At 50.9% G+C, this 25981-nt stretch overlaps 1 protein-coding gene across 2 annotated transcripts in view; it reads right to left on the reverse strand.

The window, feature by feature from the left end:
- The window catches only part of KCND3 (potassium voltage-gated channel subfamily D member 3), a gene marked incomplete at both ends in the record, with an annotated part of 221548 nt that extends 213656 nt beyond the window's left edge, over positions 1–7892 (reverse strand). For both annotated transcript variants that reach the window (XM_080692908.1, XM_080692907.1), the window contains one exon: positions 6787–7892. In XM_080692908.1, coding sequence (XP_080549034.1) covers positions 6787–7892 — 1106 coding nt within the window. The remainder of the gene's footprint in view (positions 1–6786) is intronic.
- Between the last annotated feature and the right edge of the window lie 18089 nt (positions 7893–25981).

Genomic DNA, 25981 nt, shown 5'->3' on the forward strand with positions numbered 1-25981 from the left:
GAATTTGTGGCAGAATAATTGCTGTTCTTGGGGAAGAATCGTGTTTGTGTTTACGGGTGTGTTTAAAGAGGGAAGCCCAAACAACGCCAAGCAGAGAGAGGTTGCGATTGATTTTGAGAGATTCCGGAAGAGAGCTGTGAAATGAGCACCAGCCTGGAAATCCCTTTCCAAAAATTGCAGCAATTTGAATTGCTGGATCGGAAGACAAATCCAACTTGATGCTCCCAGTGCAAAGCACCCAAAATCCCAGCGGTGTGAATTAACTTTGCCCTCCTCTGCAGCCCTGAAGCCCTGCTTCCACTCTCTGGTTTAAGCAGTTCCCACAGGCTTAAAGTGGCCTACATTTCAGGGTTTACACCAAGGCTATTCCCCGGGGGATGAGTGAGCCCATGCCCAGCCTGCCCAGGTGCTCTGCAATGGCTGCCTGCGTGGAAAGGAGAGTTCCGTCCAGGTGCAGATGCTCCCTGGTGGCGGCAGGCCCATTCTGAGTCGCAGTGGCTACAGTTTGGTGCTCTGGGCTTGCAGTTTGGTGCTCTGGGCTTGTTCTTTCTGTGCTACGGTCTTGGTTGCCCTAGGCCTCAGAGCCACCCTGCAAGGTCTGAGGCTTCTTCTTGTAAAATGCTTCTCCCAAAGGTGGAGGTCTTTAGGACTGTGCCTGCCCAGCCAGCCCCCTGCTTTGAACTTCTCACCAAGCTGGGTGGGAGAAGGACCAGTGAACACCTTCTGAGAAAGCTTCCTCTTGCCTCTACACCCCAATACACCCGGATTCCCTCACCTCCCCCATCTTTGTTGCCACCACCCTCAGTTCTAGCCACCATCATCTCTTGCTTGGATGACTGTGGTGGCTTTATTCCCTACAATGTACTTTCTACCCAGCAGCCAAAGTAATTCTATAAAAAGACATCAGTGGCTCTGGTGGCTTCCCATGTCAAGCAGAGGAAAGACACACTTCTCCTCAACGCAAGGTTTCAAGGAGCCTGCAGAAGCGGCTTCCCCTTAACTTCTCCCGCCATTTCCTGGCACTTCCCCGCACTCTCTCATCCAGCCTAACCATTAAGACTTTCTCGCTACTCCAAGAATAGCACCCCGAGGCCCCTCGTGCCTGATGGCTTTTGCATTTGCTGTTCCTTCTGCCTGGATGCTATTCCCCATGCTATCCCCATTCCTTTAGGTCTCCTGTTTAGTATCGTCTCATCTGAGAGGCCTTTCTTGAACTTTTAATATAACAACTACTAACACCTAGCCCGCACGCTCAGCTTTCCTTATATGCCACATCATGTTTTATTTTTCTCTGTTGCCTGATATGATATAATGATGTATTTATAGGTTTATCTATTTCCCATCTGGTCCTGTCCACTAGAATGCCCCCTGCTCAAGACTGCTTTCTTTACTGCTGTATTCCCACTGACTAGTGAGTACTCAATAAATAATTGAATAGAGGGAAACATGGATAGGGCACTTATCTGTGGCTCCCTTTCCGGTCCTCTTGGGCCCCAGAATCTGGAGGGGAACATGGTAAATAGCTAAAGGCAATATCAAAGATCAGATACAAACTTCCCTTGCAAGAAGCTCCAACTCTGCTAAGATTGAAGCCGTATGAGATGCCCTGCTTGGCCACCCCATCTCTGCCATGTCCACTGGCATCCTGCCTGGCATGACAGCAGGGCTGAATCTGGATAGTTCAGTTTTCACAATGACCAGCAATAAATCTGTTTGGTTGAACAAATAGGTATTGAAGCCCTGTGCTGGACACACATCATACAATGATCTTTGCAATAGAAATCTGCCCTTGAAGAGCTCACACAAGCAGCCAAAGTTAATAAAATCTAGCTCTGGGAGGGCCAGGAAGGCCTCCTGGAAGAGATGATGAGAGGCTGAATTTGAAGGATGATGGTAGTTAGCAAGACACAGGAACAAAGAGGGTTAGGGTCTATAGCGGAAGGGGTCCAAGTTCCAAGGACAGGAAATGAGTCTGATTGATTCATTTTGCCAGTACCTTATATTAGGCTGATGTGCAATCAGAGTGCCTAGGTGTCCTCGGATCCTGCCATGCTGCCAGGCGCACAGTAGGCACTCAGGAAAGAGGGAGCAAACCAAAGATTCCTTGTTGGGATGCAAGTCTGCACCTTCTCTTAGGAATTTCAGCACCAGAAAACTGTCAGTTAAGAAATGTCAACAAACGGAATACTTTGAAGTCATTTGTTCCCAATACGGGTCCTTTGATGCACCCCCATGCCATGGGCACATTAGCCAGTGGCCAGATCGAGGTTCTGGGGAACTGAGAGGAGGATTCGTGGGCCCTGATAGTAGCAGATCAAGGTGCAGACAGAATTCTGTAAATTGAAGAGTTAACAAAAACTGATCTCAGACTAGCTCCAATTCTGGCACTGGGGGCACCTGGTCAAGTGCTGCAATCTATGGTGTTCCTGTCTCCATTTCCCACACCAGGTCCCTGTCTCCTGGAACCTCAGGCAAGCTCCTTCCAGGATTGTATTTTAAAGGGAAATGCAAATCACCTGGAGGCTGCTTTGTGCTTGGAAGAAGTAAAAATCGATTCTGTTTTCGTTAAAGTGATTTTTGGACACTGTCAAAAGCTCTTTCATCTCAGAGCACGGGGTGACAGATAGGCTGGTGATCCCAATTACATAACAGAGCCAACCCAGCGGCAGCGGGCCATCTCATCAGAGCGGACGCTCCTCCAGTGCCCCTTCCCTAAGAACCCAAGAACAGCCTCATCCCACCCTGGGGCTGTCCTCCACAGCCCCTATGGAGGCCTGCTTGGAGAGGCTTTGCACTCTCATCCCACATCCCCACCTGAGCTGCCCTGGTGGACTGGCTGAAGCAGCCCAGGCCAATCGTGATGCCAACCAGAGCCAAGTAAAAAGAGGAAGAAAAATCTGCTCTGAAAAAGTTGACGTCACACAATACATTCCCAAACTAGTTAATGTTGGTCTTATTTAATATTGGGAGTTCTCTGTTATCCCTTCCCCCTGTTAACTGAGATAATTGGGGATTTATTTTATTTATAGCATCAATTATGAACACGGAAATTAATCCTTGAATGGCGCATTTGGGAACTCAACTGGCAAGGGAGCACACGGAAAGCCTGGGCAGAGCTCAGGGGTCTTCCTCACCAGCACAGGAGGCTGTAACGGAAAGCCACCCTCAAGCCCAAATGGTAGTTTGGGCTGATACTGTTCTTGTGTGTTTAAGGTATTTCCAGATATTAAGTAAATAGTAATTATTAGTTCCAGGAGAGCCTTCCTTGGAGGACACCTAGTAACTCATCAGCGAGATGCTAGAAAAGCAGGTGCAGATGGCAAGCAGGGCCAGGAGCAGTGAAGGCCTTCATGCAACAGAGCAGCCCGCATGGCAGCCAGCCCTTCTCTGCAAACAAGCTGAAGACAGGCACTCCAGGCTGGAAACAGGAGCCTGGGGAAGGAGTAGGGCCCGGAAGGTCTGCAGACAGGAAGAGGTAGGTGTCTGCTGGGAACTCCTGGAAGCAGTTGGACTGTGACAGAGTATTAGTCCCTGGTATTCCATGGCCACTTGGAGCTCAAATGCCAGTGCAGAGTAAGAAGAAGATGGGCTTTCTTGGATGTCTGCGTAAAGCCAGTGAATGTGGTCAGGACAGCAATCAGCCAGGGGAGAGGAAAAGGTTTCAAAGGTTGAGCCAGCCAGGTCTCCAGTAAGGACAAGATGTCCATATCCTGCAGAGCATCTCCAGGGACAGATCATTCACCAAGTAAAGGTCATTCTCCTCTCTCCCAGGGACCAGGACTCGGGCAGAGCACACAGGGCTAAGGAGGCTCTACAGCCTTGTGAGCACAAATCTTGGATCTACCCTCATGAGAGAACAGACAGGTCTAGAAGGTACTGAGAACAGAATTGGATCAAGTGAATGAAGAGAGAGCCCCGTCCATCTGACCCATCCATTAAGAAGCATTTTGCCAAGCACCTGCTCTGTATAGTCAAGTGAACGAGCCTGATGATGGTGCCAACTGCCAGCTCAGGTCAAAGTCAAAGTAACCTGATCTGGCTTGAAGCTACACCAGCCAGAATGCAGGGGCAGAAAAAGAGGCTACTTCCTTGTAACTTATCTGAGTTTAAGGAAGATACTACTATAGGTTTCCTTTCTTGCCTTTTGGTTTTCCTCCCACAAACCAGACATTTTAATGCACGAGGAAGGAAAAACAAACTTGCTCATTGTCAGATGTGGGGTGGGGAAATCTACAGGGCTCACAGTCAGAGTTCACAGCCCCTGCCCAATGCAGGCCTCCTTCTCTTCCTTTCCTCCATCACTCTCCTTTTTCAGCTTGCTCCCCATTATAAGCAAAGAAAATAAGTATGAGGCCAAGATCCCCACCTCTGATGCTGAACTTGCCCCCTGAGCTCCAGGGAAAATGCCAAAGGAAATCAGCAGTCGCCCTGGCAGCAGCAACACACTGGATTTTGGTGTGAAAGCGGCCATTAATTACTAAGGCAGTATTTTAAACTGCCTGGAGGGAAATGTTTAATTTGTGAAGTCTTCTGCGTGCCTAGCACAGTGCCTGGAATATAGTCCTCCCTGGGCGGATGCTTTCTTGACTAGCAAGAGGACTAGAATAAGAATGTCATGTTCTGAGGCCATTTAAAAAGCTAAGTACCCTGCTTTTTACCTAGGGCCCCTGTTGGAATGGGAACAAGTAGAGTGATGGAGTGAAAAGAGAAAGAGCGCTGGAGGCCCTGGTTTGTGAAAGTCAGTCCTGCCCCTCGCAGCTATGGAACAATGGGGAACTGACTTACCTTCTCTGAGCCTTATCTTCTGCGACTTGGAAGGGTATTCAGTCTTCCCTACCAACCAGGGCAGTTGTGAAGACTTAGAGATAATATATGCAAAGTGTTCAGCACACGGCTGACACATAGTAGACACCCATATGCTGTTATACTAATAATAAAAAGTAATGGGCAGGTGGCCAGTGAAGTTTCCATTGATCTCTGAAACAACCCCATTTTAACTGTGACACCCATCAATCTGCCCTGTGTTTATCCCAATAGCAGTCCTTCCCTCTGGTGTCAATGAGTCCCATCAAGAAGCACCTGAGGGCACCGCACCGGGCAGTCAAGGCCATATTAGGAGCATGTCTGGGGGGTCGGGGTGGGGTGCCTGGCCATGGATGAGGTCTCCTTCAGAAAGGTGAAAAGATGGCCAGGGTCAACCTGGTAAGGACAAGGTGCCTCTTCCCCTGACAGCAGCCAGCTCCCCAGCCCAATTTATCCCCTTAATGTCCCACTAAACTCACATCTATGACTTGGGCCAAGAAAGACAAAGTCAAACAACCAAAAGTTCTCATTCATTCTGGGTGAGCAGCTATTTGAAAAAGAAGCATGTGTGAGTGTGTATGTGTGAGTGTATGTGTGTGTATGCGTGCACGCATGCTCACATGTACGCACACACGTGTTGGAGTGGGAAGAAGGGGCAGGATGGCTTTGGTCAGACATGGAGGTAAAGGAAATGTCCCAATCAAACACATCCTTTACAGATGGATAACGATACCCCTTGGCCTCCACCTTGCTATTTTCTTCCCCTTCCTTGTGGCAGAATGACAAATGCAATCTTTACACCTGCTCAGTCATTCCCAATAAACACATGGACGGAAAAACCACCACCACTGCCATGGGGTTTCAGCCAGGAAAAAATCAAATAGCCACCAATGGAATGTCACCAATGGAATTGTCAAAGACCAAATAAAAAGCTTCATGAATTCTCCATCAGCAATATAACGCTCCCTGGTCTAAGCAAATATAGACCTAGCATATGAATTGTGGAGGGATTTTTGCATTAGCCTCAATGGCCTCCAACGGCTGAAGCAGAAACCCCTATGAAATCTATGTCTCCATAAAGCTGCTTTTATTGGCTCTAATCCTGTTAGGGTGAAGACTGAAATCTCCTTCCTGGGCCCCCTCCTTCTGATGAAAAGCTTCATGTCCCCATACCATAAATACATAAATACATTTCTGTGGCCTCAGTGGAGAGGAAAACTCATAGAGCTGAGAGAGACAGTCACACAAGACCTCCCTGAGCCCCTGTCCCTCCCTCTGATGATCCTTTGGCTTCTGTGTAACCACATGAGCCAGTCAAACCATCTCTTGGCTACTCAGATGAGCCTGGCCATTCCATCACCGACTCAGGCTGACAGAGCCAGGCTGCCCCTCCCTCAGAGAGTAAAAAGAAAGCAGGTGCCTTGCTTAGTAGAAAACCCAAGTTCAGGGTCACTTGGTGAAAACCTGCTCCGAGCTCTTGAACCCTTGATCATCTGTAGCAGCTGAGAATAAAAGCAAGGCTCTTCCAATATCCTATGAAGAAGAAGTGCAGGAAGGACCCAGAGTGCTGTTGGTGTCTTCTGATGAAGAAAATCTGTACCTTCCCTGCAAGATTCACCGAACTTCTCACACCTCTCTCCCCCTCCACCCACTGCCGGGTCTCCTGCCCATGACAGCCCTCATAAGCACAGATGCATGTACGAATGCGGCCAGCACCCCACTCTCTGACGACACACACTTATACTGCGGGGCTGAATAAAGATATGGGGATTTAATTTCCCATCTTTTATAAAACATACACCCCACCCAAAAAGAATCAATGCAGAACCACTCACCCCCCCCCTCAAACCCCTTCTAGTGAAGCCACCTCTCCTGCTCCCACAACTTGGGCGAGGGACTCTGCTTCTCTCCCCAGATGCCAACACCAGTGGAAGCCTCCGGGTCCACCCCACCTCCGCCCTGGGCAGTCCACTGGAGACTTACCCCAGTGTGGTCATGGTGACGATGGTGTACCAAAAGGAGGCAGGGATGCTCGTGAACTTGCTGGCAGAGGAGCCTTTCTCGGCATAGAACATCACAGTGGCAAAGATGATGATGGCCATGGTGAGGGAGAAGAGGAGAAAGCCCAGTTCGGAGGCGCAGCTCTTCAGCGTGTAGCCCAGGATCCGCAGGCCCTGGGAGTGGCGGGAGAACTTGAAGATCCTGAAGACCCGGAAGACCCGCAGCGTGACGAAGGCCCCGGACACATCCTCATTGTTGGTCATGACCAGGCCAATGTAATAGGGCATGATGGCCACCACGTCAATGATGCTCATCACACTGCGGATGAAGCGGTAGCGGCTGGGCGCTGCAAAGAGCCGGAGGAGGTACTCCACTGTGAAGATCATGACGCAGGCCGTGTCCAGGCAAAAGAAGGCCACGGAGTAGCGCTCTCCACATGGCAGCTCCTTGCTGCCGGGAACCGTGCCACACGGCACCGTCTCCACCACGTTGGTGATGACCGAGACGGCGATGAAGAAGCCAGTCACGTAGTAGAAGACCAGGGCCAGGGTGCTGGTGTGCGGGTTCTCGAAGGCCCGCCACATGGTCTGGCGGAAGCTGAGCGAGGGCATGGACTCCTGGTTGTTCTCAGAGTCGTTGTCATCCATGAGCCGCTCGGCATTCTCGCGCTTGCGGTCCTTGTACTCCTCGTAGCAACAGTCCCCGATGATCTCCGGCAGGATGCCGTAGAAGGCCAGCTCGTCGTCGTAGGCCGAGATGCACTCGTAGCGCGGGTAGTGCAGCTTCCCGGTGCGGTAGAAGTTGAGCACGCAGCGGAACACTTCTGGGTCCCGGTCAAAGAAGTACTCCTTGGTGTCCTCGTTGAAGAAGAACTCCTTCTCTGTGCTGCCCAGCAGCGTGTCGGGGTAGCGCTCCAGCGTGGTCCTCCAGGTCTGGAACCGCCGCCCACTCACGTTGAGGACAATCAGCTCATCCTGCCGCTTGTTCTTGTCTGCCGGGGCTAGGGGCATGGGACAGTTGGCCACCGGCATCCACCCAATGGCCGCAGCCCGCGCGAAAGGCAGCCAGGCTGCAACTCCAGCCGCCATGGTGACTCCAGCTCTTGGGCCAGCAACTGCACCAAAGCTTCACCCACCAGCTTGGAGTTAGCTCAGCGGCCCCTGGGAGACAGGAGAGAGCAGAGAAAGGGCTGAGTCCCTCTGGAGTAGCAGGGAGGAAATGGAGCATAGGGGTCACTTGGTGGGTGAAACAGCAAGTCTCTGAAGCAAATTAATAAAACTGAAACCACCCGAGGGGGGATTTGATTCTTTAACGTGTCTTCCTGGCTTAGGGAGAACACCTAGCAGGAGGCGGGGCAGCAGGCAGGATCACCAGATGTTGCTGACTGCCTGACAAACTGTCAAGTTCCAAGAGGGCTCCGGAGCATTTGGAGGGAAAGCCTCTTTAGCAGGAAGATGTGGGAAGACTCAGGTAATAATCAGCTCTGAAAGGTTATGGCGTTATTACGAATTTAAATTGGGAGAGGGTAAATGAGTTCTCATTAAATGAATTTAAAAGTGGGATAAACATGCTAATTTTTATTTCACTCTTCTTCCACCAGGGTAATCAGGAATGGGGTGTGAATGAGGAAGATCAAGTAAACACATCCTTTCCACTCCTCCCTGGGGAGGAGGGACTGGGTCTCCCCAGGTCTGGACAATTCTCGGCTATGGCAGGTGACCACACTAAGCCCAGGCTTAGTGAAGTCTGTCCCCAACTCCCACTGAGAGGCTGCCTCTAGTGGAGTGCTACTGTCTGGGACACCTGGCCTTGCTCCTTACCCTAGCAGCCAATGTCTAACCAACTGTGCCCTCACAGCCACGATGGGAAGAGATGGGGAAGGCTGGGCAGTGCATCTTTCCACCCTGTGAAGAAATTCTGGGATTCTTGGTTGGCCTAACTTCCATACAGAATCCCTTTACCTCCCCAGAGGAAGCGCTCCACGCTCACTGCCATCCCTGGATTCCTCGCCTCCTGCTTCCATCTGCCCGGCATCCATAGCTCCCTCTGGTTACATAACAATACTCCTTCCCATGCCAGCCTCTCTCACCTGGTCCCTACTGCACCCTCGGAGATTCCGCCAGAGCTGGGCCACCTTGATACTTTCCCCACAGCCCTGTGAACCGCATTTCCCCGTCATCTGCGTGGATGGAGGGAACAGTGGCATGGAGAATTATATTTGGCTTTGGGAAGCAGATTTACCTTCCCAAATGTGGCTTTTTAAAGATGATAGTGAAATGACTCTGCAATCCCCAAATGTATACCATCTGTAGGGAGACATGTGGTGACACAGAAACACACGTAACAGCAACGAGAAATTGTTTGGGGTTGGCACATTCCTCTCCACTAATTCTAAACCGATCACACAGAACACATTCGAATTCAGAATCATCTGGATCCTCTGGAACTCACTTGGTTTGACTCTGTTTAATTAAATGAGGGAGAGGTGAGGCTTAGGTTCTTTGGTGTGTGTGTGTGTGTGTGTGTGTGTGTGTGTGTGTGTGTGTGTGTCTCGCTGGTAAACACAGACTTGTTAGTGGGATTTGATCTTCATCCCTCCCTGTAATCCTTCACCTTCTCTTGACTCTCAGCTTTTTGAGGTTTCTTTCACTCTTGAGCTGCCACTGAACCTGCCCACCTGGATGCCTCTTAAACTGGACAAGTTTAAACTACCTCCTTGAAAAAAATCTGGTCTTCACCTTTAGCTCATCACATCCCTAACCCCAGGCCGGTCACCTTGCCTATCTTTCTCCTAACTCCATCCCAAGAACTGCCAAACAATGAAGCAATAGCTCTCACTGCCTTCAGATGGTCCAGATTCCCCTTTCCCTCTCCTCCACAATAGTATTCTTCTCTCTCACCCCCTAGCCCACTTCTCCCACTCCCCTGAAATCTATTCTACTCAGAGTAATATCCCTAAAGTTCTGCTTATATTTTACCCCATATATAGCCTATAGAATAAAATTTAAACTCCTTGACCTGGCGCTCCAGTCTCTCCACACATGGATCCTGGCTTAACATTCCAGCTGAGGGGGCCATACCTACCCTGGCCTCTAGCAACAGAGCACTGGCTCCTGAGCAGGTGCTGGAGCTGCCTCTGGGTCAGTCCTCCTTCAGTTGGGAATATACTTCTCCCTGTACCCACCTATTAGAATCGTAGCGGTTCATCGCCCTCTCTGTGAAGCCTCCTCCTCTCCCCACTCTGAGAATCTCTCCTATTGTTGGGGTCTTGGTACTTTGCCCCTCTGCTCTAGCTCCTATCACCTTCTGGCCAGGATCATAGCTACTTTATACAGGTCCTATTGATAATAAAGACTAACAATAGTTGACCCTGTACTCTATGCAAGACATTACACTGTTTTCTAGGAAGATAGCCTTAGGAAGAATCTATTATGTCCCCGTTTCATGGATAAGGAAAACTAAGGCTTACAAATAGGTGGCAGTATTGCAACCCTCAAACAAGCAAGACAGGGACTCCATCGCAAGTTTACTGAGAATGCACTTGCCAGGCCCTGTACCCCATGCTGCCTTGGATCATCTCCATCCATCCCACTAAAAGCCCTGTGCGGTAGACATCACTGTAATCTTCATTTTTACAGATGGAGGATAAAGAGTTGTAATAACTGTTTAAAGGATGTAATAAGTAGAGAGTGAAGAGTTCAGCCTGGCCACTCTGGCTCTCTCCACCCAACACTGAGCTCTTAGGGCAAAAGCTATGACACCACAACTTCCCATCACAACTTGGAGGGAGCACGGGGCAGTCACGCTCAAGCTAGAAGCCCTCATTTACAGCTGTCATTTGCATCTCATCGATTTTACTCTGTGCCTTGCTAATGTATTCTGGGGATTGTCAAGGGTGGGTATTCTCTCTCCAAACAGACCTTGGACAGAGCTGAATCAAAGAGCCCAAGAATCAAGAGTCTGTTCCTGACTCAACATAGCCCCAGTCAAGTTTCCTCAAGGAGCTGATATTTACCTCAGTTTCTCTATCTGCGTGCTAAGGGAAATCACACAGGTCCTTTTGCTCCCTAATAAAGGGAGGTTGGTTCAGATGCTACAGTAGACAACAGGAATGAAAATGACATTTCCTATAACGTTACCACCCAAAATAGAAAACCAGCACAGGACTGATGAGCTCTTGATTAAGGGAACTGAAGGAACTGAGGAACGAATGATGATCCCTTATCTGTGGCAGTGGGTAGTGCACATGCCACCGTTAGAAAATGTGGGAGCATATCCTACATTGTTTTCTTTTTTTTAAAAAAAGGTTCCTTTATAACAAACCTTGCTTTCTTTGGACCAGAAGACTTTGTAGCCCCTCAGCACACACTGGGCTAGCTTTCCAAGGGGCGAGGGAGCTGGGAAGCAAGCCTGCAATCTAGACAGGGGTCACAGATGGTCCCAGTGCTGACCTAGGTAATTTTACTGAGCACAGACAATGCTCTGGGCACTGTCCTAGGCACTTTTACACATAACATTTAATTTATTCCCACAAAAATCCTCCGATAGTCCTCCTCACAAGAATCAGAACATTTCTTTTAAAGTGACTGAGTTCCATGTATACAAGAACTGACAATTTTCAAATAGACCATCAATCAGATCACGGCAGAATGGCTTTCCTGATCCGGGGGTAGCCGAATCCTGTTGTTCCTGACAGAAGATGGCAGGGCACACAGAATGCCCTCTCTGCCTGCCTTCCCCAGGCAGCAGAGAAGGAGGATCCTGGAGGCCTTGCAATCCAGTTCTGATTCCACACCGAACCTGTGAAAGCAAGCCACCGTCACCCTCTGGGCCTCCAAGCCCTCTGAGAAATGAAAGAACTGGACAAGAAAGTAGCAGTGGAGCCTTTGGGTGGAATAATCCCTGATTCTGCAGGATCCAGGACATGGAGGCCACAGCCCAGGTCTCACTTGAGACCGCCTCACGACAGCTGCCCATGCAAAGCGGGAAGTAGAGCATCTGCACTCGTTGCTGTGGGGATGCAATTAGCCCGAGCCTCAGCTCGGCAGAGGGAGTTCTGGGAATTCCTGATGAGGCTGGTGCCCAGAACAGGGCACATAACCTGCGTCACTTGGAACCCAAGGCAATCCAAGGCCTGGTCCACCCCCGGAACCCCTGGCCACACTCCTAGAGAGTAAAGAGGGCCAGGCCTCGGACCCTGGGCCCTGAACCTTTCACCCTTAACATCCCTGCTTTATCCCAGAATGGAGCTCAGAGTGGAGGGGGTCTGAGTGACAAAGACCAAGAGACTGCTGAATCAGGAGGTACCCTCTGGAACAGTGCTTGGCCAGACACAGGGCTCTGTGCCCCGAGAGGACGATGCCCTTTCCTTCCATTCTCCTGACTCCCCAGCCTCAGCGCTGGCTACCTGCCTCTTCCAAGCTGAGCCCCCATCACCTTACCCTCTTCGCCCTCTAGCCAATTTCGCTTCTCCAAAGGTCACCACCATTTTAGAAACTGCTTTCAGATGGACAATTGAGAGCCGATGGGGAGGACAAAAATAACTCCTACCCTATATATCATAAAGTCTCTGGTCCCAAGGCCAAACCTTGACCCCATGCTTTCATCCAGGACCGTCTTTCTAGAGAGGGCCAGGTGAGGCACCAAGCTGTCTCTGGAGGCTCAGAACTGGTCCTGCGGGAACCTTTTACCAAAGGAGCAAGTATCCTCTTGCAACTTTCTCTGTGTGTGTGTTTATGTGTGTATGTGTGTGTGAACACATATACAGATGGGGCCCACCAGATCCCACGCCCACGACCACGCCAGCCATCCCCACCACACAACCCTCCAGGCACCACCTAGCTCCAGCGGGGCTCCTCCACGGTGTACATGGTGGTGCTCGCTCCTGACGGCACCAACACCTCCCAGAGCCGGCCTGGGTATGAATCCTGCAACAGGCACCACGGTGCGGCCCCATTTCCAGCCAATGGCACCGCACATGCCTCAAATGCCAAGGTTTTACTAGGACGTGGACGCCTTACAAATGAAAAATCTGAAGCTATTTTTGTTTTTGGCAGAAGAGTTTGACAGTGGAAAAGATTTGGCGGTGGGGGGAGGTGGGGCTGGGGAAGAGATGTTTAAAACAGGTAAGCTCTGAGAGGACAAAGGGGAAAAAAAAAAAAAACCTGGGGAAGGGGAACACATTTCCCATTTTAAAAAGTCAGTTGTCCTGTTAAACAGCTTTGCTTTAGAGGTAGAGGCCCTAAAACAGGCAGAGTGACCAGACAGTCTGCCCTGGGGTTTGGCACCTAACCTAAGCACAGGCACAAGGCAGCAAAAATGTATCTCCAAGGTCTGCCCTTCAATGACCTCATTGGAGAATCTCTGGAAACTTACTTTTCATGATCTTATATGGAGCCAGTCTGGGAGCAGGGGAAGGTACCCACCATCCAGTGGGTTTCTGCCATGTCCACAGGACTTGGGAAGGCAGGCATATAATTGACAAGGTGAAGCACGCTGGGAGATGGTTGGGGCACAGGCCCGGGACACACAGAGATCCTCTTCCCTACAGTGCTGGTAGGCTGTAGGCTGATCAGGGCACTTTCTTGAACTCTTTTTCTCCAGCCTCCTCAACAGCAAAAGAGAGCAAGTCACTAATCTTTCTTCCTCTGGGGGTCCCTTGTGTATAGCATTTTGTGGCATTCCAGTAGAGAAAAGGAAAAATAAACACATCGGTTCCTTTCCATGTGCTAACATGGGAAATGTACACACGCACTGCATTGAATTTGTGCACGCCCAGAAGCCCACTGCCTTAAACGTCCAGACTCCCTTAAAGTAACGGTAAATAAGGTGTAAATAACCATCACGTGCACTCATGCAAAACACAGCAAGGCATGCCTGGTCTTACAAACAGATTACATGGTGCCTAGGACCCCAAGAAAGTTCAGAAGCTCTCTCTTAAGAAATACACCGGAGCCTTCTCTTTGCTGTAAGATTCCAGGTCTGGAACCTCAGCCTGTTGCTGACTTATCAGGGGTGCCCGGGATAAAAGCAAAACAAATTGGACCTGATTCAATATCAGCACTAAGCAAGCACAGGAATCTAAGTCCATTCCAGGTAACTTCTCTGCCCAGCCCCTTCTGCCCCCCACCCCCAGTGTAAACACCTCGGAAAGCCAGTCACTGGAACCCTTTCCCCACGGCCGCGATGGCCTCTGGTGTCGCCCGGAGACCTCTCCCAAAGCCCGCGGGGTGGAAGCGGCGCCGGGCGGGACCAGATGTCCGGGTGCCCAGCCTCTGGTAGGCGCACCGCAGGCTCGCCGGCTGGAGAACTTTGCGAAGCGCCCCAGCCCGCTCCCCGCGTCCACGCTCAGCCATTTCTCTCCTTCTCGGTTCACAAAGAACGAGGACGGAGCAAGCCGTCGCCACCTGCAGCAGATCCCCGGGCGCTGCCTCGGCACCCCGGAGGGAAGGCAGGCCAATGGGAAGAGGGCAGAGGTTCACACCCCCACCCCCAAACCTCGCGGCGCCCGCCGCCTGGAGGCGGCTCTGCAGCCGGGGCTCCGACGCCCCCGGCCGGCTGCCCGCGCCCGCGGCGGGGCCCCACCCCCACCCTCCGGCGCCCCGCGCCCACCGCCCGGGCGGGAGTGGGAGGGCGCCGCGTGGGCAGCTGGAGCAACAGGCGTGGGAGCGCGCTGGCGCACGGGCGGCTGGAGGCGCGGCCGCGTCCCTCTTACCTTCGGCGGAGCCCGCCCAGGCCCCGCGCCCCGCGCCACGGAGCCGCGCGGGGAAGCGCCGCCGCCGCCCGCTCCTCCGCGCCGGCCGAGTCTCGCCTCCCTCCCGCGATCGGCCGGCGGCGCGTCCGTCGGTCCGCGGGGCGCCCTCCCCCGCCGCTCGGCCGGCGCCCTCCCCCGCCGCGCGGATCCCGCCGGCCACGCCGCGCGTCCCTTCCCGGGAGGCGGTGGGGGCGCGGCACGGGCGGGGCGCGGAGCCGGGGCGGGAGGCGGGCGGCTGCGCCCTCCGCTGCTCCGGCCGCGGCGGCCGAGCGGCCCCAGGCCCGGCCGAGAGCGCGGGCCCGCGGCGCAGGGAGGACGGGGCTCGCGCGAGGGCGCCCGGGGCGAGGGCGTGCGAGGGGGAGTGCCTCGCCGGCGCGGGCGTGCGAGTGAGTGTGTGTGCGGAGGGGCGCGTGAGCGGCGGGGGCGGGGGGCGGGGAGGAGCGGCCGAGCCGGTGCGTCTCCCGGCGAGCGAGGGATCCTTGGGTGTGCCCGGCGGTGGTGGAGGGTGCCGGCGCGGCCGAGGGTGGGCGCGGGGGTGCGCGTGGCAAGGTGAGCTCGGCTTGGGGTGGGGGTGGAGCCCGAGTACGGCGTGAGCGTGAGTTCGGGGGCGTGTGTGGCTGGAGACCCGGGACGAGGTGACGGGGAGCGCCGGCGTGTGCGCGCGTGGGGTGTGTGCACCTCGCCCGGTGTCGGTTTCTCACGCGCTGTCCACGCGGCCGCAGCACCTGGCCTGGTGGACCCCGGCGCTGGCCCCTGCTTCCCCGTTGGCCCGGGGCTCTCAGCTGCCCGTGCCGCGCTGGAGTGGTCGGGTGGGGGGAGGGAGAGGCGACCCCTACCCCACGGGAGAGCGGCTCTCCTGCTGGAGTGCGGGGGCCTGGCCAGAGGGTCGGAATTCGCTCCCCTACCTCGCCAGGTGTGCCCGGAATCAAGTCTGGACTTGGGAGCATGAACTTACACCCAGGCGGGTTCCTAGTTCCAGGAACCTGGGTCCCTCCCTGAAGCCCTCAGATCCCCACGGTTTGATGCCTTCACCCAGAATGGGAAGCAGCAGGAGGCTGGCACAGGTCCCCAGGGCTGGGTGTCCGTCTCTAATCCCCCCACCCCTTCGGGGAAGCGACTGTCTTGGGGTGTGGGGAGGGTGCGCAGGCGGCTTTGGCTTTCTCTGTGCCTCCAGCCTCGGTGTAAGGATTTCAGGCAGGGATCTCCGCCTGATGCTCGGAGGCAATGCAGCTCTGTGCTTTAGCAGGACCAGAACGCTTGCTTCTGAGAGGCGCCTTCTGATATACAGAGGAGAGAAAACAAAGTGTGCAGCCAGGGAAGTTCTAGATCTAGGAAGGAAAAAGACCTTCCTGAGTGCCTGACGGGTCTCTGGCTGTGGCAAGCCCTAGCCCTGTGTCAGATTAAGGAGTGGGACAGGGTTATAGTGGTCTGAGCCCTTATGGGTCCTTGGCAGCTCTGAGCCCTTTATTCTCCTGCCCTCTCTCCCAGCCTGAAGCCCCCTTCAGTGAGTCAGTCTGAACGGTGCACAATTGGCCCTTCAAGAGGTGGGCGTGTGCTCCTTAGCATTTGCCTGGAGTCCCGGAGCTGTGTGGGTTTTGCATACTGATTTACATACAGTAATAATGATTAACAACACTGCCACTCCCTGGCAAACTGGGGAAGAATTCAGGGAAGGCCCTGGCGGTGATCCACGGCTTTCCTCCCCTCTGGGGAAGAACTGCTTTCCTCACAATAGCCATCCTCAAGGGCTCTGACCTCTGGAGAAGACACCTCGGCCTCTGGATGGGAGGTCCCAGGAAGGGCATCTTCCTTCTCCTGCCCCCATGTCCAATGTGGGTGAGTTCAAACCCACTGTTTTATTTCTACCCACGTGTGAGCTCCTGTTATCTTCCAAACATTGTTTACTTCTTGGGGGTAGCTCAGGGACTGGTTCTGCCCCAAAGCTTGGAGGCTTCAGGGGACATCATTCCTTCCCTGAAGTGGCTAGCTAACTCACGGGACAACTGTGGCCTCCTGGGCCTTGTAAGTCCTGTTTGAGGCCAGACAACTCATTCAGACATCTCTGCCCACCCCAATTTGCCCCATTCCTCCTGGACTCTCGTCCATCTCCTACTCTAAGTGAAATAGCTCTGGACTCTTCTTTCCTTTTTGTCTCCAAGTTCTAGAGGAATATATGAGAGACTTAGATTTCTAGTCTAGGCCTGTGTGGGTTTTGTTTATAGCCCTGGAAAATAAGAGAAAGCAAGCGAGGAGAGAAATGCAGCCCTGGACAGCAGCTGGGGGATCCACTGCCCAGGAGACGCTGGTGTCCTGGCCCCAGCTGCCTTTGCACCCTGTTGGCGCCGCCTGTTCTTCCCCTTCTGCCTGTGGCCTGGCCTGGCCGGGATTTTCACTTGCTTTTCCCCCATGACACGGCCGCTTTTCCTTTAACTCTCAGCTTCTATTTAAAAAGCTAATTTGGGAGCTTGTCGATGCTCCCAATTCAGACATTTTAAATAGGAACGGAAAGTCAGGAGCTGCCAGGGCACTAGATTTCCTCCTCTTGCCACCGGCACCGCGGCAGCTTTTCTTCAGTCACTCTGCTAGCCCTGGCCGTGTGTGTCTGTGAGTGTGAACGCCCGCAAGCTCCAAGCGAGTGTATTTCAGGCTATCTTTTCTATTTAAAGACAGAGCTCCTGTGGACGACTGTTTCCTCCGTGTCTCTCTCTCTCTCTCTCTCTCTCTCTCTCTCTCTCTCTCTCTCTCTCTCTCTCTCTCTGTGTGTGTGTGTGTGTGTGTGTCCTTTCTGAACTGTGCACACACGAGGATTCTTCTTTAGTCCCCCGGCTCTGGCCGCTATTTGCAGAGCCTGTCAACGCGTGGACGGTGCGGGTAAGAAGCAGCCTAGCTTGGAGTCAGCTGCCTGGTTGCTGAAGTGCCAGGCTGAAGCATCGGGCCCGCTTTCCCCAGGGCTGCTCAGCTCAGGCTTGCTTTTTGATGTTTGCCTCAGAGGGTCCTTATGGGTCCTACTTCAGCAATCTTTCCCCAGCCAGGGCAGGAATTGGGGAGGTGGGGCTGTACCTGGGGGTTTGCAGACTTTCCACATTGAGTGTGCTATGTGCCTTGTAGGTAAAAAGCATAGACTTTAAGGTCGAATTGTCTGGGTTTGAACCAGCCTTTGTTGTACCCAGCTGTGTGAACTTGAAACTACTTAATCTCTCTGTGCCATGATTTCCTCTTCTCTAAAATGGCAATAAATAATACTATTTACCTTATATGGTTGTCCTAAAGGTGAGCTGAACTATCACAGATAAAGCACTTAGAACCATGCCTGAAACATGGGAGTTAAAATGTAATTATTGGTTGTTGTTGTTCAAGATAGGAGTGGTGTAGGCAGGGGGTGCAAAGAAATCTAACTAGGGGGGTAGATAGAGCTGCCCCCCCACATACACACACTCATGTGCACATGCAGAAACTCTCCCAGTGCATATAATAATAAAAATGCCAGGCCATAGCTCACAATTAGTCATTTACCTTGTTAGGATAGTTGATTCCTTAAACTCCAGAAGAGACAGACTTTTGGTAAAGCAAAGGCAGAAGAGTCTCAGGGTTGGGAATGAGGAGGAGCTTGTAAGAAATCTCCTAGGGGCTAATTTTATGCCTGTTACAAGGGTCCAGAGCAACATTGCAAGTCCTGGATTGTATCAGGCTTCACCTCTCAATTTTAATGTAAGAAGCCTCCCTAGATTTGATGATCCTGCAGGGTAGACATCACCACTGTTTTATAGATGGGACATTGACGGTAGACAGTGGAACCCTCCGGAGGGACTAGAGGCTGCATAGCTAGCGTGGATGTTTGGACTACCTCATGCCATATCCCAGGATGCTGGCTCTTCTGCTTCTGAGAGTAAAATGGCCTCCTCAGCCAGACAGGCTCTGCCTAAGAGGGCGCTCTTGGCCTGGCTCTGTCGGCCTCTCCTGTGTTTGGTCCAGGTTGGGGTTGCCCCCTCTTGAGTTTTCTCCAGGGCAAAGTCTGCCCAAGGAATCCCAAAGCTAGTGATGACTTGGCTAGTGATGACAAGGCAGGGTCAACGCTGATGGTGTAGATGCTGAGGAATCTGTCCCCCTCCAGGAGGCCAGGGGTTTGCCTGCTGGGTATCACTGAGGTTGTCAGTTGGCCAAGCTAGTGCTGCTGTCCAGCTCTGAGCTCTCACAACCACCGGGGGCTTCAGGTCCCTTCCAGAGGGCAGGGGACCCTTACTTCTTGTAGCCCTAACCATTTGGGAGAGCAGCTGTGGCCTGGTTGATCCTCTTCTAAGTCAGTATGGCAAACAAGGCGCTGTCAAAGTTGCTGGGGTCTGGAGGGGCTCCCAAAAGTCAGCCCTTCCTGTGGCTTTTCTGCCAGCTTGACACCTGCTCTTGCCAAGGGGGAGGCATAGCCCTGGTGGGGAGCCTACTGCTCATCAAGACCTCCCTCAGGGGGAGAGACCAGGGAAGGAAGCACAGGGGAGGGAAGGAGGAAGGCTAGTATGAGACAGGAAGACTCACACTGGGAGGAAAAATAAAACCCTAATCACTTGTTTGTTTCTTGCTAGAAGGCTGGGTGGAGCTGGGGCTGTGGAAAGGACAGAAGCTTCTTTTCCTCCGGTGGCTCCTTTGTGCTGGTGTGCTGATGTTATCCCGGCTCTGCCGTTCATCCTCTTGGCTTCTCTATCTGCCCCTTTCCCTGGAGAGATTGTTTCAGCCCATGGTTTCAAGCTCATTCACCTGCTTGTGATCCTCTCTGGACCACTCCCTGACCCCTGCCTGTCTCCCAGGCACCTCTGTGCCTCGCCCCAGCACCCATCTTCAACCTCTAGCAAGGGTCTCTTTCCTCCACATCACCTGCTCCCATCATGCCACCCCCATTCCATTCCAGCCTCCCCTTCTTCCACTCACTCAAGCTCTGCTTTCTGGTACGGAGGCCTTTTCTCTGTGATATGGTGAATCTCATCCTTTTACTTCTTGCCTTTTAACATGTATTCTTTTCTGGAAATGCCCTCCACCACTCCCTCTTCTCCTCTGTCTTCCTGCAAAACTTCAACTCAGCCCCAAATCTTAAACACCCAGTGTTCATCCTCACACCCCAGGCTGAACTAGCCATTCCCCACCTTGGGTCTCCACAGTCCTGCCTGTGTATCCCAAACAGGGTTCTTTTCACCTGTGTGGTCTTAATTGCCAGTGTTAAGGCAAATGACCACGTCTCAGCCGCTTCTGAATCCTAGCAGTGCTTGGCATGTTGCAGGTGCACAATGCATTTGCAGCTTGCATTTAACTGTCATTCACATGGCTCCACTGATTATATATAACTGAGAACGTGTGATAAATCTGTCAAGTGGTCAGTCTCTGGGCCCTATCTGATTGATCTTAAGCACTGGCATGAGGACAGAGAGAGAGAGGAAGAGGGTGTTCGATTTTCAGCTTACCATAGATGGAAAAAGCTCCAACCCCCCTCCCACTGCTGGGGGTGGAGGATTTTCACATCTACAAAGTGAGCTTCAGTCAGTGTGCCTGCAGAGACCTGACCAGTGTTCTCTTGAACCAGATTGGTTTTTCAGGAAACTCTTCTTTCCCCTATGGCAGGATGTCACTTACATCCCCAGAACATCACCTCCTTGGGAACAGCCAGGATACGGTTGGTTGGAAATGTCCCCGGTTGCCTGCAGCTGCGACTGTGTTCACCATAAAGACCAGCATGGGGGCCTGTAGAAAACCCATTAGCCAAAACACTGGCACAGCTCAAGGAGCAAAGGTTGCTGGGCTTTGAGTATAAAATGTGTGAACATCACATCATCAGATCTGGGGCAGGGGGAGATTTAGTGGTGTGAACATGGTTTCCAAACAGACCTGGCTTCAGATGTTGGCTCTTGTCATTTAGCTGCCCTGTGATGCTGGGTGAATCACTTTACTTCTTGGATGCTCAGTTCTCTCATCTGAAACATAACTTCTAATGACGGCACCAAGTTCATAGGGTTCGTGAGGATGGAGTCACATAATAATACAACATGCAATTTCTTACTTCCAATAATAAATAAACATTTTGGTCATTAGGATTCTATAACTGAGTCCACACCTGTCTGAAGCTCGCTCTTTTAAATCTTGGGTAGTTTCCTAAACTGTTTACTTTATAAACAGCACTTGTTTATAAAGAAGTTTAGACAGGTCACTTGAGTCTTTTCCGAGTGATTATTGTTCATACTGGACCTCAAGGAATGTATGAAACCAGAGAAGTCCGTCCCAGACATTTTCTTGTATTTCCACCTATTCCCATCCCATGGTGCATCATTTCTGCAGCCTTGAGCTTCAGGTGCCCATTTCTCTCCCCTCCCCATCAGCAGGAAGGATCAACCATTTAAACTAATGTGCAAGTGAGTATGCTATCCAGAGGCACAGTATTCACGTTTTAATGAGATAGAGAATTAAGCCACAGCAGTGAAATCGAGTGGGTGAGATTTCAGACATTCATCAGTGTAATGGGGGAATCTTTTGGGGGGGGGGCTCAGGAGGCCCTTCCTGACTTCATAGTGTCCTCTGCACATATACAACTGGTCCCAGTGATGCAATTATAAGCAACAAGGTGGGTTATTTCTGAATTCTGAAACTAGAAAACCAAGTCTTCAGCCTTTGCAGAAATGTTGTAATGAGGGGACTTGTGTACCAGTTTTATGTATCAATTCTTCCTCTTGCTAAACAGACACAGCCCAAGAGCACCAAGGCCCCTCCGAGCACTGCAGGTCTATGATACATATACCCAAATGTCCTCTTTCTTCAGAGCTCAAGGCTGAGAGTGGATGTTTTTGCCTCCCTGGGTTTGTGAAAGATCCAGCTACAAAATCATTAATTGCTTTGGTGAGTCAACAAGTAAACAAAAGAACGGCTACTGTCCCCCTGCTGCACAGTCATACAAGGTTTTTTACTTTTCTGCACAGTCCTTGTTAAAGATGGGCCCTCATGGGTTTTTAAAAATTTTATTTATTATGGAAAATTTCTAACATACAAAAGAGGAGAGAATTATATAACATATCCTCATGAACCCTCATTTAGCTTTGATCACTACCAACTCATGACCAATCATGGTTTTATCTATCTATCTGCATCCTGCCTTCCATAACTTTGAAACAAATTCCCAATATCATTTAATCTGTTAAGTATTTTGGCAATTGCATCCTTATTATGATCAACAAAAGACAGCTCTCCAAAGGAGAAGTCCTTCATCCCTCCTCTCATGATGCTAAGAACATTTGTCTTACTCCTGCTCCTGTGTCCAGGAGTAGTCTTTGGATGGCACATGCTCAAGGGCTTGCTGGATTCTGCCCAAAGTCTGTCCTGTTCCTTGGGTGGGCAGGGGGCACAGAGAAAGTGCCTGCCAGCAGTGCCTCTGTGTACAAGCTCTTTTGGTGTCACAAGGGCTGCTGCCCAGTAGCTGTGACAAGGTTCAAGCTGAGAGGTGAGTTGTAGTCATGAAACCATCTGGACGCCTCATTTTTTCTAGGCTTGACTTCATTAAACTCTCCTCAGATGGTATTTTACTCCAATTTTTTCAGATTAAAAACACTAAGACCTAAGGACACACAGCTAGTACTTATCTGTAGCAGAGACTCGACTAGATGCTAATCAAATCATTTGTTTTATGGGACACAGATTACATTTCCCAGGCTTCCTTTCAGTTAGATTTGGCCATGTGACTAAATTCTGGCCAAGGTAATTACTATAGCTTAGATCTGGAATGTCCTCCAAAGGCTCACAGGTTGAAGGCTTGGCTTCCAGCTGGTGGCGCTATTGGGAGGTGATGAAAACTTTAGGAGGTGGGGCCTGGTTGGAAGAGGTAGGTTACTGGAGGGGTGTTCTTGAAGGCTGTATCTTGTATACCTCTCTTCCTCCTTCTTCCCCCCTCTTTCTCTCTTCCCTTCTTTTCCTCCCTTCTTTCTGCCCACCATGAGGTGAACCACATCTTTCCTGTCATGATGTTTTGCCTCACCATAAGCAACAGGGTCAGGTGACCATGAACTGAAACCTCTGTACCTGTAAGCCACAATCACTCTTTCCTCCTTAAAGTTTTCTCAGGGATGTGATGGAGAAGGGATTTTTCAAAAATGATAGCCCAACCAAGGAGGCCAGTACTTTAATTCCCTTTCTATATCAGCAGTCAGAGAAAGATTTTCAAAACACAAACCCAGCCATGTTGCCCATTGGTTGAACTTCCTCTATAAATCTCTATTGCTTTCAGGAATGAGCACACCTACCCCAATTTGTCTAATGCTGTTATCAACTTCTGTCTTCTATAGACTTTTCTACTTTCTACTACTGGGCACCTTGAACCTGGCTCTCTTGCCATGTTGGAAGAGCCTCAGTTCTCCAAACCCTCAGGTTTTCTTTGACTTCAAGAGTTTGCTCAGGTGCTTTCTTTTGCAGGAACTCTACCCTCCTTTCCCACCTCTATTTAGCTAACATCTACATGTAAGGCTTAGCTTGAAACGGTTCTTGCCCACCCATCTACTTACTTCCTATCCATCCCGAGGGATGTTTGCAATGCAGAAATCAAAAGCAGACACCATATTGTGGAGGATTTTCTCAAGAGACTGCCCTTCCAAATCCTTCAAAATTAGGAGTCTTGGTCTCTTCTGAACACACACACACACACACACACACACACACACACACACACACTTTCTGTCTACTTAATTTCTATGCAAAGTCGCCAGGGAGGCAAGTAGAGCCATGTAAATCTCATGCTGCAATGTCCAGAAACTGCACTTTTTGACCCCAACCAGCCACGTAGAGACAAGTGCCACTAAATCCTTGGGACACACTCTACCCCTCCTTCTACCTGCAGTCATATCAACTGAAAGGGGGCCTGATATACAGAATAGGGTGTGGTGTTTACAATCCAAGCCGGTACCAAGATGTGCCATGGGTCTTCCTCTCACTGAATTATTTTTATAGGGATCAGGGAAGATCGAGGCAGTGACTCTAATGCCTGAGACAGCATCACAATAAATCGCCAGGGCAGCTCTTCCATGGCTCTTAACTAGTAAATCAAATCTATTGAACAATACATTTACTGCAAATTTAAGAAGTTGTTCTTCCATTTTTTAAGTGTATGTGTTAAATCATACTCAGAGTCATAAAGAATGGAGACAGAGCCAGCCTTAGTGTGAGAGAAAAAAAAAAACCCAACACAAACAATCACATACTAAAAGTTAGAACATTCCTTGTCTTTTGTTGATGAGAGAGTGAAGACCCTTTCTGTTGCATCCATGGGGCCTCCTACCAGACAGACTGGAATCCTCTAAAGTGAGAAGCTCCCAACTTCTTAATACCTGAGTCAATTTTGCAAATACAGGTTCAGTGTTAACAGGCTCCCTCTTCACATGTCTGAAGTGGACAAAAAAAGAAGTACACAGCCTTCTTCATGAATTACAGTGCTGGTGAGATGGTGATGAGGGATGGGGCAGGGGCTGGGGAGTTAGAGTTGCTTTTACCCAAGAAGATTTCCTTTCATTGGAGTTCAAGTCCTAACCTTAGGCGCTGTTGGCCAGGACACCTGGATAGGCTCTGTCTAATCTGCACACCCTGGTCCACCTAAAGGGAGACCAATATTCAATAAGCATTTTATTTGAACTAATAAGTCTTTGTACACTACAGCTAGTACTAAAAACACTTATTGAACAAACAATTCATCCACTTATTTAACATATACCTATGGAATACCCACTAACTGCTGTGCTGGGCATCTGGTGGTAAGCAAGCTAGATACAGGTCCTGTGTTTTAGTCAGTTTTTCTTGTCACCATGACCAAAATACCCAACAAGAACAACTTAGAGGAGGAAGGGTTTATTTGGGTTCAGAGTTTCAGTGTTGTGGTCCATAGTCAGCTGGCTCCAAGCCAGAAACTGGCAGCAAGGCCTGGTGGCAGAACACTGTGCTCAAATCATGGTGATTGAAATTAGAGAGGGCGAAAGGAGGGAATCGGAAATATATAGTCCCCCAGACCATGTTCCCCAGTGACCTGCCAAGCCCACCTCCTAACCTCTCTGCACTGGGGACTATGCTTTGAACACAAGAGCCTTTGGGGGACATTCCACACCCAAACCATAACTTCCTACCTTCTGGTAGCACAGCCCATGGTTTATGGAGAAGTTTTCACCTCCACATTGATTTTTAGCCTTGCTCCATCCCACTGGAGGGTTGGCAAAGCCTAAGGGATGAATAGATGCTAGATTTAAAAATTCTCAAAACAACCCTGTGAGGCAGAACTGTTATTATTCCTGTTTCTCAGGCGAGGAATTGGAGGCACGCATCACTCAGTGCTGGGAGTGACAGAGCTAGGACGTGTGACAGGGTGCGCATGGGTTTGAGGCCAGCAGGCAGTCCATCTTGACCAGTCAGGAAAGCTGTTCCGGATGACATGACATCTGAGCTGAGTCTAGAAAGAAGCCAGGAGTCAGCCAGTGAGTGAGGGGAGGATGTGAACACCAGGCAAAGCAAAGATGCCAGGGCAGGAGGCAGCCCAGGGAGGGCTCATGTGGCGAGCCAAGGACTTGACCGCTGTACTATAGGCAGATACATGGTGCAGTCAGATATATATCAGGAAAAAACCCCACTCTGGCCCAGCAGCATGGAGGATGGATTTGAGGAGGACCAGACAGGAAGTAGGGGTACCAATTAACAGACTCTTGCAGCCTTCCAGGACAGAGATGATGAGGGCTTCAACTGGGGCCATGCTACTGGGGATGGACAAGAGAAGGCATGAGATAGAAATATGTCAGAGGTAAAATAAAACAGGACTCTGATTGATTGGCTGAATATGGAGCTACACAAGAGGTGCCCAGGTCAGGCTGTGCTGCCTGGGCAGCTGACTGTGCAAGTTTGGGGCACGAAAATGCAAAACAGAGCCAGCCAGGGCTGGAGCTACAGCCCTTCCAGGAGGAGTGGTGGTCTGAAGTTTCTCTCAGGGTTTATCCAGCCAAAGCTATTCATGCTGGGCTGAAGAAGGCTGCTAGCTGGGTAGCTGGGTGCATCCAAGATCTGAGAGCAATACAGACCTTTAAAAATGGACTGAGGTTAGCAGGGTGTGGTGGCGCACACTTGTAATCCCAGCGCTTGGGAGGCTGAGACAGGAGGATCACATAGGTTCAAAGCCAGCCTCACCTACTTAGTAAGTCTCTTAGCAACCTAGTGAGACCCTCTTTCCAAATAAAATATAAAAAGTAGGTCTGGGAGTATAGCCTGGAGGGAGAAAGCCTCTGGGTTCCACCCCCAGTACCACCAATAAAATAAAATAAATAAAATAAAATGGACTGAGGTTAACCTAAAACAAGCTCAACTCCTTTGGCTATAAGGAGAATGAATTTTCAAAATAAAGCTGAACAAATCCCAGCATAGCAGGCCACACTATCTGGAGAC

This window comes from Muscardinus avellanarius (genome assembly GCF_963383645.1).
Source record: "Muscardinus avellanarius genome assembly, chromosome: 3".
Lineage (NCBI taxonomy): Eukaryota > Metazoa > Chordata > Mammalia > Rodentia > Gliridae > Muscardinus > Muscardinus avellanarius.